The following is a 13,092-nucleotide window of genomic DNA, read 5'->3' as shown; positions in this document are numbered from 1 at the left end:
CTCTACTCTGGTGAACACATGTAAAAAGGTAAAAATAAGTTTATACCAAGCTTGCAAACTATGTAGGCAAATGTGTATTATAGCACAAATGTCTATTAATCACCTATTCCACTTTAGTGCACCAGAGACTTTTCTATATTTTCCTGACATGGCACACTCACAGAAACTTTCTCATCGCATGTCCACTATGCACAGCCACCTTCCACTGTAATATGTCTGCTGCCAGGGATGTGATTAACTTGCCAGGAATAGGCGAAGACCCCTCACAGGTGGAAATTGTTGATCTGACAGTTGTTGATCAGTCACAGCCACAGCAAATGTCAAGGCAAGTTGCTGAACAACATCTTGGCTGCACCAAGTCCCTCCTCCAGTGAATAGCAGAAAATCTAGAACAGAAGGCCCTAAGTCACAATAATTCAGGAAAATCATGCTGTCACCTATAAGGGGTTATTAGTTGGTGACTGTTCTCACTTGGCTAATCTCCATTGGACTTCGACAGTGTACACGTAGCCAACATTTTACCTTCTCCCTTGCCTGGTGCGACTCCCCTTCCTAGTGTGTTATACTCTATATCTCATTGGTAGAACACCCTATCCATCATCATTTCTCCACCATCTACAAGTGTATGCCCATCTCTTGTCATCCTAACCTTGTGTCTACAAAACCACCTTTGTGTTTCTGTACTATTTCATATTTATTTGTTTGTTTGCCTATGACAACTATCCTACATGCTTTTCCATATCCAACTTCCCTTGTATAGCTTATTCATCATCCCTTCTCAATCTGATAGAAAATAGGGGGGTGCATCTCTAAACGAACTGAGTCCCATCACATTGCAGCCAAAGGTAGTACATGTTTTCCAGTACTGAAAAAAGTAAATCCTTTAATAATATGCTTAAGAAGATTTGGTCAGCCATGCATTGGGGGTGGGGGGTGCTAATCAAAGTAACAAAATAAAGCCATTGTAAATATATAAAGGCTCATAGCTAACAAACTGTTACCCCCCAGAATTAGGGACAAAGCAAAAAATAAGTAAAATAACCTACTTCTTACTAAACTATCTAATCTAAACCTTTCTCTCACTTCACTCCACTGGTTTAACAGCTATCTCTCCAACAGACAACAAGCAGTCAAATGGAAATTTCTCAAGGCTCCATCCTGGGCCCCCTTCTCTTCAATATTTTCATTAATGACTTTTATCACGCTATCCCTCAAGCTAATATTATTCAATATGCAGATGATTCCACAATCATCTGCACTGCTCTCTCATACCAACTCCTACTAAAGCTTACCCAGGAAGCCTTCTCCACCACTGAAAATTGGATGAAAGACAACTATCTAGCCCTTAATGCTACTAAAACCAAACTCATGATATTTACCCCTTCAAAAATACTAACATCGATCTTAAATCATTCTCCATCTATAGCCATAATATGAACTTGTATCAGAAACCAAACTATTAGGAGTCCAAATTGATGACCAGTTTAAATTCCACTCCCATCTGCTAAAAAACATAAAAAAAACACACCAAAACTTGGAATGCCGTCACCGTCATAAATCGCTTAGCCCAGCAGCTACCAAAATTACACTCAACTACATTTTCTCTATTCTCCTTCTCTATGGAGCACCCCTTCTCACTAACTTCCAATCTTCCCTCAAAAACAAACTATCCTCTTGTTACAATAAAATTGCCAAATTTGCCACTTCTAACAAATCATCTATACACCACTGTGAACCACTCCACCAACTAAAATGGTTAGAACTACCCAACTACCTCTCATATACCCAACTCACATATGCTCACAAACTGATTTTCCAGCCATCCCTCTGCCTCACTCTCTTCTACCTTTAAAATGCACCACACACAAAGACAGCTAAGATCAAACAATCAAAACCTCATAGAAATACACAGACCCCACCACCCTCCTGGACAAAACCTCCTATCCTTCTCTCTAGCATGATCTATCTTCCTCATGGCAATGCTCCTGCTCTCACCCTTCATAACCTACTATTTCATCTAGTAACTCTTTCAGCTCTGACTACTCTGACTATGAACAACACAGGCACATTTTTTTTTTTTTTTATTAATTTGGTGGTGTCTCTCTGCCTTTTGTTTCAGCTGTTTTCTGCACGATTTATTACGTAAATTGTACTATGTTTTACCCCATCAAATGTATATGAATTTCCTCTGTACTTAGTACTTTTCTCATGTTTAACCCCATGTAATGTCTATGTATATCCTCATTCTCTGTTAAATATGTATGTGGAGCCCAATGGACTATCCTGGTTAAACAAATGCAAATAAATAAATAAATAAATAAAATAAATAAAAGTGAAAATGCTCTAAATGTGGGCCACTTAAAACAATGGCACTTTTTAAAAACTTACAACATTGGCAGAAGGGGATTCCATTGACATATATTTAACAAATTAAAATTATTCTGCAACTGTAATACTTATCAGTCTTGGCTGACCACCACCTTTTCTAACATAAAGAAACTGCTAAAGTTTGTTAGCAGAGAACATACAGAGTATGGGTCAGAAATTTTCTGGACATTGCTGAGCAACTTAGGCAAAGGATATGGACTTCCAGAATCAATGTGTAAGCTAGAAAGAGCAAAACATTCTTCAGTAGTTTAAAAGTTACTGGAACTTTCCAGAATTCTCCAGACATCAAGTATTTGGCCACATTTTCTTTCTTGGAGCACTATTATAAATTAAAACATGCCACCACTCTTCCATATACACTCCAACTTAACTAGCCACTAGTTTTCCCTGTCAAATGTGGCCTGGATCAAAGTTGCCAGATTACCAACAGTGCACTATAACTTATAAAATATCCATGTCAGAATAAATTGAATGATCAAAGGTGTCCAGCATTCCTGTCATTTTGATAACTGATTTCATACCTCAATATAGTTATCTCAGTACAGCATTTTATCACCATCCATGTTCCCGTTGAATAAAAACAGAAAGCATGTCACTAAATTACATCTGCCTTCACTCCTTCATGATTGTCATTGTGACACTGCATTTAGACATAGCTTTGTATTATTTCAATATCTGAAGAAACACAGTCATTTGTTTACACAGCACAAGAACAGGCTATTAGGATATCTACCCAAATGCAACTTGGCTATTTATAACCATCTGTTTAAAATACATACTGACTGAATGGAGGTTGCTGTAGGTGGAATACCCATTTTTCAGAGATTAAGAATATGATCCCATATAGCAAATGCACAATGTGAACAGCAAAGACTGCATGATACATCAGCTGTCCCTGCACATAGTCTAGCATATGCGGTACAATGGAATGACATCTGACAAGAGAAAAATAGCACAGTGGTTATGCACACTGTAGGGTGTAGGTATAAATACACAAAGTCACAGCGCTGGGTGACAGGAAGTTCATGACATTGTACAGTGACAGCAAAGTACAGCCAGAATAACAACATGCAGTTGCTCTGTCCATACAAAATGAAATGGATTGTTTCAGTTGGAAACCTGTATTTGCTTAAGACAACTGCACAGTGCAACAAAACACAGTGGCAGGTATCTTAAATACAGGTAAATAAAGATTGAAGTAACCATGGCACTTGTCACATCTCCATTTCTGCACATACTTCAAAAGAATGCAGCAGTCATGATGGCTAGTAACCAGCAATACAATGCTGAGCACAGCAGCTGCAGATGGTCTGTGTTTAGTGCCACAGAAGGCACTTTCTTTCACAATTTTAGCACATGCCATAATGAAGCACAGCTGATAACATGACTTTGCAAGACAAAGATGCAAGTGGTGAAACATCCATGGCTGTATGACAGTGATGCTGCATGCACTAGTAGGTTTGATAAGTAGGACATAACAGAGAACACACTCCACTCACTGAAAATGCATACAAGAAAAGGAAAACAAATTACTTGGAGGAATAGAGCAATGTAATTAGTGAAGTTATTTCATAATTCTCAACCTGCAGACATTGAAAATAGGAACAAAGGCCCTTGAAATATGGGAACATACAGCTAAAAATCTGGACATCTAATTAGCATAAAATGTGAATATCAAACAGTACATAACTGTGGGACACTACTCGGAAACATATGCTTAAAAACAGACTAATGAAAACTATGGAAAAATATAAGCACGTTATCAAAGAGACCGTGTAAATTCTGCAGACATAAATGAACATGACATGATACATCAGCTGTCCTACAATGGAATGACATCTGACAAGAGAAAAATAGCACAGTGGTTATGCACACAGTAGTAGGGTATATAAATACACAAAGTCACAGCGCTGGGTGACAGGAAGTTCATGACATTGTACAGTGACAGCAAAGTACAGCCAGAATAACAACATGCAGTTGCTCTGTCCATACAAAATGAAATGGATTGTTTCAGTTGGAAACCTGTATTTGCTTAAGACAACTGCACAGTGCAACATCACAAAATTCTACCACAGAAGGTCATTTATTTTTGCTTCAGAAAAAAGGGAGTTGTATGATGTGTGCCCTCTCTTTAAAATTATTACTGCCACTAGTATGTTGGTCATGGAGCATGTTTTTCTAATTACTAGATGCTATCAAAAGTCACATGTGATGACAGGGAATCAGACAACCGCTTGAAAAAGTAAATCAACCCTGAAAATAGCAACATGCTTCCAAAATTAGGGGGCATCCTAATTCAGGCCTAAAAATTGTAACATTCCTCCAAAACAGGACAGTTGACAGGTCTCAGACTGGAATCATTTGTCAGTCATGTGGACAGTAAGTCTATACGGGATAAGCTGTGGTTATTAGTCACCATGCAGATAAACACCACAGAGGGTATAACAGGCAATTTCACTGTATCACACATGTATGACCATGCCCATTACAAAGCTTATGACATAATAAACTGGTGCATCAGTTGCTCACAATTTGAACAGCCTGGATGTCAGTTACAGACTATGATAAAGCCTCCCTTCACTGCACATTTTGAAGCTGCTGATTGAGCTATGCTTCTTCAGAAGGATGTTCTGTGCAATCTATGGTCACGAAGGTGACGTAATGCAAATATGGCAGCAGTCCATTTAGCTAATAATAATGGCATGCATGCTGTATTGTGGGAAATCTGTACTACTTCCTGATGTGCTACTGTTTTACTTGTAAATGTGATGTGCTTGCTTCCTAATGTACGTTAAGATGGTATCCAGGAGTGGGTTTACTGTTACAGGTGACAGTGCTGTGACATATAAAGTGTACATTTAGTGGTCAATTGACACATTCACACTAGTGGCTTATGCAAATAGTTGTGCCTACATTGGTCTATGGTGGTATTGGATGTCACTGAGGTCTTTGTGAAGTCATGTGCCTAACACACATTTCAAAAGGTAACTCTGTCAGCTCTGTATGTTTCAGACCTTTCTGGTCAGGCAGGGCTCTATAAGAGTTTTATCCTAATGCAACACACGTTATGCTGTTAGTGGTCCAATACAGGTTCAAACACTAGATCCCCAAACCTGGCAACTTCTTGTTCTGCAGTGGCAATAAAAGGCACAGCAAATATGTGAGTCAAGCATTTTTATTTCAGGTAGTACTCACTTGATTTTCATGGTCTTCTCCACACACTCATCTTTCTGTCAAAGCATTAGGTCTGTGCTGTTCATCCTTTATAAACTACAAGATGGATGCCAATGTACTATGCTTATCATAAACTTAATTTACACATGGACTCAGTTTTCATTGGATTATTGAATTAAAAACTTGCACACTATATACTGCAGCTTATCACTTAGTAACAGATACCTGATTCACAAGCAACATAAAAAAAATCTAGTCAGGAGAAGAAATGTTTTAGTCACCACTATCTTTTAACAGAATACAAGTTCCCCCAAGACATGGTCAAATGCCATATAAAACAGCCTGAAACTTCCTCAAATAAAACATTACCTCAGCACAGCATGTTCATTATATTTTGCTTTTTTAATTGTATAAGTCTTCTGCGTGTGAATTCTAAAATACTTTATCAACAGTGTGTGTGTGTGTGTGTGTGTGTGTGTGTGTGTGTGTATCAGTGTGAGCATAAGCATTTACTAGGCATTGTGTATTTGTGTCTATCTGTCGGTCTGTGAGTCTGGGAGTATGAAATGAAACAGCTGAGATGGAATATAAAAGAAGAAATACTTATCACAGTCTAAGCAAATTAGAAAGAAAAACAAAGGAGAGGAAATAATAAATGAATCAATAAATCAGTATGATTATTTTACACATTTTAACCTATTGTAATTCTGGTGTTAGGCCTAGTTTTATTTGCATATAAGTGATTATATAAATAAAACAAAACACTAGCAACTGCAACAAAAGAAATATATACTGATTACTTTATATCAAAGGTATCATAATGTTTATATTAAATGGTAGCCATCACTGATGACCAGAAGTAATGCCATAGGTTATTATATTCACAAAATACATCTCTGCATCCCTTATCATTTTAGTGATTTATCCTCAAGATGAAGTTGTCAGAGTAGTAATTGCTGCAGAGGGGAAACTGCCTGTTCTATAGTACTGCTCTCAAACAAAATCCTTTGGACTGCACACAGGTTCATTTAGTCTGTCTGAAAGAGGAAATCTGCACAGACTCCAATGAAGTAGGGTGAGAACATTAATAAGGGCTAAAGATAGAAACTGAAGGTCCACAGGCAGTATATTAGGTGCCTATTAAGCATGTTTCACACCACACATTCAGAGATGAACTGCTAACATAATTAAATGTTCCACTTTAATAAAAAAATGATATATTAATCCTAGCCTGACTCAGTTTAGCAGTTTTAACATTTCCATATTTTTCATTTTAGCAAAATGAATTGTTGCCATGGTATTTATGAAATACTTGGCTGAAGAAAATTGACAACTCACTATTTAAAGGTGCAATAATTATGTAAAGAAAAAGATTTTCAGTTATCTCCTATGGTTCTTCGCAAATGCATGGCAAACATATGATGAAAATACAATTTCTGATGCAATAAGCCAACTTCAAGTTAGATTTCCATAGTTTTGCTGTTCAAACCAAACATAATAGTTATTGTCCAATGATTTCATTTATTTAACTGCATTAGACTACACAATAGTAGTAGTAGTACCATTACTGACTCACAACTTTGTATTACTTTGTATCTACCCCCCCTCACCCCACCTTCAACCTACACAACTCCCTCCCACTCCTGCTTAATTACAGATGTATCTTCCTTTTACTGTTCTGTCCTGACCAGCCCTATAGATAGGTTCTGCAGTCTCGAGGACTGGTGTAGCCCCGTTTTGTTCACCTCTCTATGCTCAGCTCACTCCACTCCCCTACCCTGCCACCATTTCCCACCCACCCCCACTACCTCTACACTTATTCTAACCCCAGATTACCTGACCACACCCTCCTCCAATCAATGACCTCTCATACACACCCCCTATCAAACTTCTACCTTAAAATGGTACATAGTATCTACTTGCCTTGCATTCACACTCACACCCATACTTGAACCCCAAACCCACTAAGACCCAACCACTACTCCCTCATAAAATACCATTAATCCTAGGATTTCTCTTCCTAACCCTCACATACCTAACAAACATCTCATCATTAAATACAAACACATCACTAGAAAACACATCATTCCACATAACACTTTCTCAAACAAATATATACTCACACATTTTCTTTCCTATCTCTTCCTCATTATTTAAAGACAGCTTAATCCTATACATTCAGAAGTCTCACACAACACCATCTTACACTAGAAAAACATCATTAAGATTCAACATAGACATAGTGCACACAATTAAACACATACTGTTTATCACTAAAAATCTACTTATATCTGGAGACATACACCCAAACCCTGGACCACAAAACTCTCTACTCTCTGCTAGGCAAATCTCTGACCTATTGAGTCTAAATGTCAACATCAGAAGTATCTCTAACAAACTTTCTGATCTACATGCATTTATAGCTCACTACTCCCCTAACATACTAACCATTACTGAGACGGGGCTAAAACCTAGTACCCAAAATGAAGAAATTCTCCCACCAGGATATAATATCCTAAGACTGGATAGAGTGGGCAAAAATGGAGGTGAAGTTGCTATCCTCTACAAAAATACAATCGACATCAAACCTCTACAAACCCCCATACCTAAATTTCAAAATGCCGAAACCTTAGGTTCAACTCTAAACATAAATTACACAAAAACTATCATTCTCTGCTATTATATTCCCCCAGGTAATAATTCTCCCATCATTGAAGAAATGTTACAATGGGCTACAGATAATCTCCCCAAAGAAACTATCTTACTAGGTGACCTGACCACTGATTGGTCAGCCTGTACCTCTAACATCCCCACTAACCATATTAATCTTTACAGTTTTACCCAACCTATCCAATAACCCACTAGAATTGATAAAAAACCCCACAAACAGTCTATTCTAGATTGGACACTAGTTAACTGCCCCACACAAAACTATCAGACAGGATGCCTTCCTGATGGTCTTAGTGACCATCTCCCCACCTTCCTCCTGCAGAATCGTACCAACATAGACAAACCCATTGTTTTTAGACAAGTCAGAGATGATCGTAAACTAAATATACAAGAACTAAACAGTATTCTAAAACATACTAACTGGAAACCACTACAAACCCTAAATCTATACCAAGCTGTTGACTACTTCAACAATATTCTCATCAATATCCTTGATAGACTTGCACCAATTAGGAAAATAAGAGCCAAGTCAAACTATGCACCATGGCTAACTAGGGAAACTAGAACCCTTCTAAAGTAAATGGATAAGGCTTAGAGAATTTGGAAGAAATACAATACTAGCCTAGCCAAACAAAGTTACCTACAACTTAAAAATTAGGCCAAGAGACAAACTAAACTTGATAGACAAAATTACTTCCTCAGTATCCAAAAAAAAAAAAAAAACATTCAAATGATCCTCAAAAGTTTTGGCATGCCATTAACTCTCCTAAAACCAGGCAAAACTACCACTGCCACTCCTAACTCCACGAATGACAACAAGGACATTGCCTTCTAATTCAATCACCACTTCACAGAATCCATCTTAACACTATCCTCCCAACTATCCAAAAATGGCCCTATATATAACCCAACCAAATGCCCTGACAACATCCCATCCTTTACGCTCTCACCTGTTCCCACCTCAACAATTAAAAAAACCTCCTAAAACTGAAACCTACCACCCTTGCTGCTGACAATCTACCAGCCAACTTCCTAAAAATAGCTGCTGAATCCTTATCCTACCCTATTTCTATTCTTATCAATTGCTCTATACAAGAAGCATGTGTCCCACAGGTATGGAAGGTAACATACATTATTCTAGTACGTAAAGGCAGAAACTCTTATGAATAATCAAATTATCACCTCATTGTCATTCTACCCCCTTTATCTAAAATACTAGGTATACATTCTCAGGTAACACAATTCCTAAACTCACACCATCTCCTCTGCCCTCACACAGCATGACTTCTGATAACACCATAGCACAACCACCACTTTGCTCTCTTTTATCAGTCTGATCAACTAACATAGAAATAATAATAACTTTATATCTGCAATATTTCTAGATGTCTCCAAAGCATTTGACATGGTTTCAAATTCCTTACTACTAGACACCCTGACATCCATATCCTTTGCCCCTTCTGCTATAGCCTGGTTTAAATGATATCTGTCAAATAGGCAAAAATCTATCCAATGGCAAAGTGTACTATCCCCCTTACTCCCAACTACCATAGGTGTACCACAAGGCTTCATATTAGGCCCACTTCTTTTCTCTATATTTACCAATAATCTCCATACCACCACACAGCATGCTTCACTTATACAATAAGCTGATGATTCAACTCTCATCTGTTAAGATTTATCACTTCCCACCCTACAACAACTCACCCAGGAATCCTTTAATTCTGTGGAAAGTTGGATCATTCAGACCCAACCTATCCTAAACCCTAATAAAACCAAATTATTACTTTTCACCCCCAACAAAACTATTTCCACCCCTCTATCCTTCACTATTTCCTCCAAAAATAGCACTGTTATCTCTTCCTCTGACAATATCAATCTTCTAGGTATTGAAATTAATAAAAATCTACACTTTGATGTCCACATTTCACAAACTATCAAAAAAGTCCATAAAAAAATGGGAACATTATATAGGCACAGGGAAACCCTAGCCCAAACTCACCTCTTGACTATCCTAATATATGCTGCTCCAATTCTTACCCAGCTTAGAAAACTTGACCTTGCCAGTCTTGAATCATGTTATAATAAAATCGCCAAGTTGACAAACAACTCCACCTTTAGAGCCCACCATTGCCAGGCTCTAAGGGAATTGCAATGGCTGGAACTTCCCCAGCTACTAACCTATCACCAATTAGTCATTGCCTACAATGTGGTAACACATCCAGAAAAAAAACCTGCACTAGGCCAACTACTCACCCACTATAATACAAATCGTCCTGTCAGATCTTCCGACAAACCCCTCCTCTGTACCTCTAGGGCTAACAATACTGCAGGAAAAGCACTGCTCTTCCACTCCATAGCTAAAACCTGGAATAATCTCCCTCCTGCTCTGATTTCTGCCCCTAACTCATCTCACTTTAAAAACTCACTTAGAACACACTTAAAGAATAAGTGGCTATGCCCATGTATTACATAAGTCCTCAAATTATTCTACTTGTATACCTCACTTCCTAATATACCTACTGTAATATATATTACAGTCTAGGTCTTCTCCTAATGTTGATTGAATTTGTATATTTACTCTGTTATTAATCATGTGTAACTATTTTTTCCTGTATATATAGGTCTTATGTATTCTGCTGTATACTGCATTTTAACATATTGTTTGAAAATTCTCTGTATACTGTATTTTAACATATTGTGTAAAATTTTACTTACTGTGGAGCTTTTCTCCCTGGGCCTCTGCTGAAAATGGACCAAATAACCCAAAGATTTTTTTCTCTATCTATGTTTCGCTAACCATTATGAACAGTGTTCAGGTAGTCACAAATCTTTATAGGTTTCTATCATGATGTCCTGTAACATGCCAATATTGCATAATCCTTACTCTGAAAGCAGCTAGCTTCTTCCTGTTAATTTGTCCCTTGCAGTGGTATATGAGGTGGCCCTTGGTAAGAACAAAAACATCCCACTGAACCATTGTCATTAGTGTATTATATATTTGGATGGCACAGTAATGCATAGGTAGCTTTGTCGCCTCACAGCAATAGTTTCTCCGGTTCATTTCTCAGCTGGAGTGCCTTCTGTGCAGAGTCTGCATGTCCTCCCTGCATTTGTGTGGGTTTTCTCCAGGTTCTATGGTTTCTTTCCACATTAGAAAGACAGGCATCTGGAGCATTTCTCCCTGTGCCTCCACTGAAAATTGGTTTTGTTCCAATTTGGACTTTCCAGGTAAACAAATGTTAATTAAAATAAATACATATATAGAAACAGACAGATAAATATTATATTATATTATATTATATTATATATTATATTAATTAGTCACCATAATGAGACTGCAATTCTGTCTACAATTACTGACTGTTCTGACTAGCCTAAGAAAGCTGTCTCACCCCCTACCCCCCACACTTTAATCTCATCATCACAGGAATCCCACTCAGCTATAAAGGCAGTAATTGCCTTAACGTCTGCTACTAATCTAGTAACCGAGTCCACTTTTCTACCGTCATTTCTGTGGAAAAGTTCTTAATTATGTCAGCATTAAGCTGTATTTCCTTGATTTGGTGGCTGTGCCTTGTTATTTTCATATTATTTGTCTTTTTCAATATAACACTATCAGATCTACTGTTTGGTGTATTACTTACCCAGAGAAGGGTCAGTAGCACAACAGGTAGCATACCTGCCTTTGTGCAGAAGGGTATGGGTTCTATTCTCACACCAGGTAGATGGATTGCTGACAATGCAATACAGCATTTGGAGAGTGCTGCACTCCTGTGTGTGCCATTCTTTGCATAAGATGCTAAACCCAAGCTTGATCTGCTTAACTTGGTAGCAACTCAGGTGGATGTACAAGATCTCACAGTACTATTGAAATGAGAAGATGTCCCTTAACACAACATATGGCATAATACCTTTTACCTGTAACTTATTTATTACCAGCCTCCATAAGAAATACTGACACTTTACAGTTTTAGTTACACCATGTTTTCCTAATGGCATTTTCACTTCTTATGTTAAATTTTCCCATATATTTACACAACATTGTTTCATCTCGGTATTATAGCACATTCTTCTATTTTTCTCTACGTAATCAATTTTCATTACAATTTTTAATGTTTTCCTTTATATAATCTTTATATTTTACTCATTCTTATCATATCCCAAAATGTTTTGTACTTATATTGAAACATTTTCATTATTAATTTATTTATTTTTTACCCACTTTAATACTCTATAGAAGTGTAAGGAAGCAGAATAAACAGCTGGGTTTAATATCTTCAATCCCCCTTCATTTTCACTCATGTATAACACATTTCTTTTCACTGAATTTAATTTGAACCCCTTATGAAAGAAAATACTAACTGAACAATTTCTTTTCACATTTGTCTGGGATCATATAAACAACTAATATATATATGCCATTTTCCATTAAAACAGATTTCACCAGATAAAACCTTTTGTTGAATGCTAATCTACAAGTTCTCTACATAAGCATATTTCCTCCATTTCGTTTAATAGACACTCCCAATGCTTCATGACTACATCTTTTTTCCCAAATGTTATCCTTAATAAGGTATTTCATTCATTAAGAAATACACCCCTCCAATTTTCACATCATCACCCAAACTCTTACTTTTTTCTTTATTCATTTTCATTCCATTTCCTTAAAACATCCATTCAGAAAAAACAATACTTCCCTCATACACATTTTATTCTTAGCAGCTACAACTATGCCATCTCCATATGACAAAAACTACTGTAATTACCACTTTCTTTTGCATCATATATATCTAGCATCTTTCATTTTGTAAGCTACTTCACTATTGCATTCATTACTCATGCAAACACTATCCCACG

General features: G+C 37.2%; 1 protein-coding gene across 1 annotated transcript in view; it reads right to left on the bottom strand.

Annotated features, from left to right (window-relative positions):
• Positions 1 to 13,092, bottom strand: part of PITPNM3 (PITPNM family member 3) — a 1,300,985-nt gene that overhangs the window by 1,216,289 nt on the left and 71,604 nt on the right. The window contains exon 3 of the mRNA XM_044054869.1: positions 11,628 to 11,746. Coding sequence (XP_043910804.1) covers positions 11,628 to 11,746 — 119 coding nt within the window. The remainder of the gene's footprint in view (positions 1 to 11,627; positions 11,747 to 13,092) is intronic.

The sequence above is a fragment of the Protopterus annectens genome, chromosome 13.part0 (genome assembly GCF_019279795.1).
Source record: "Protopterus annectens isolate FY-2018-M chromosome 13.part0, PAN1.0, whole genome shotgun sequence".
In the NCBI taxonomy this organism is placed as follows: Eukaryota; Metazoa; Chordata; order Ceratodontiformes; family Protopteridae; genus Protopterus; species Protopterus annectens.
This window is presented reverse-complemented; position numbering and strand designations above follow the sequence as displayed.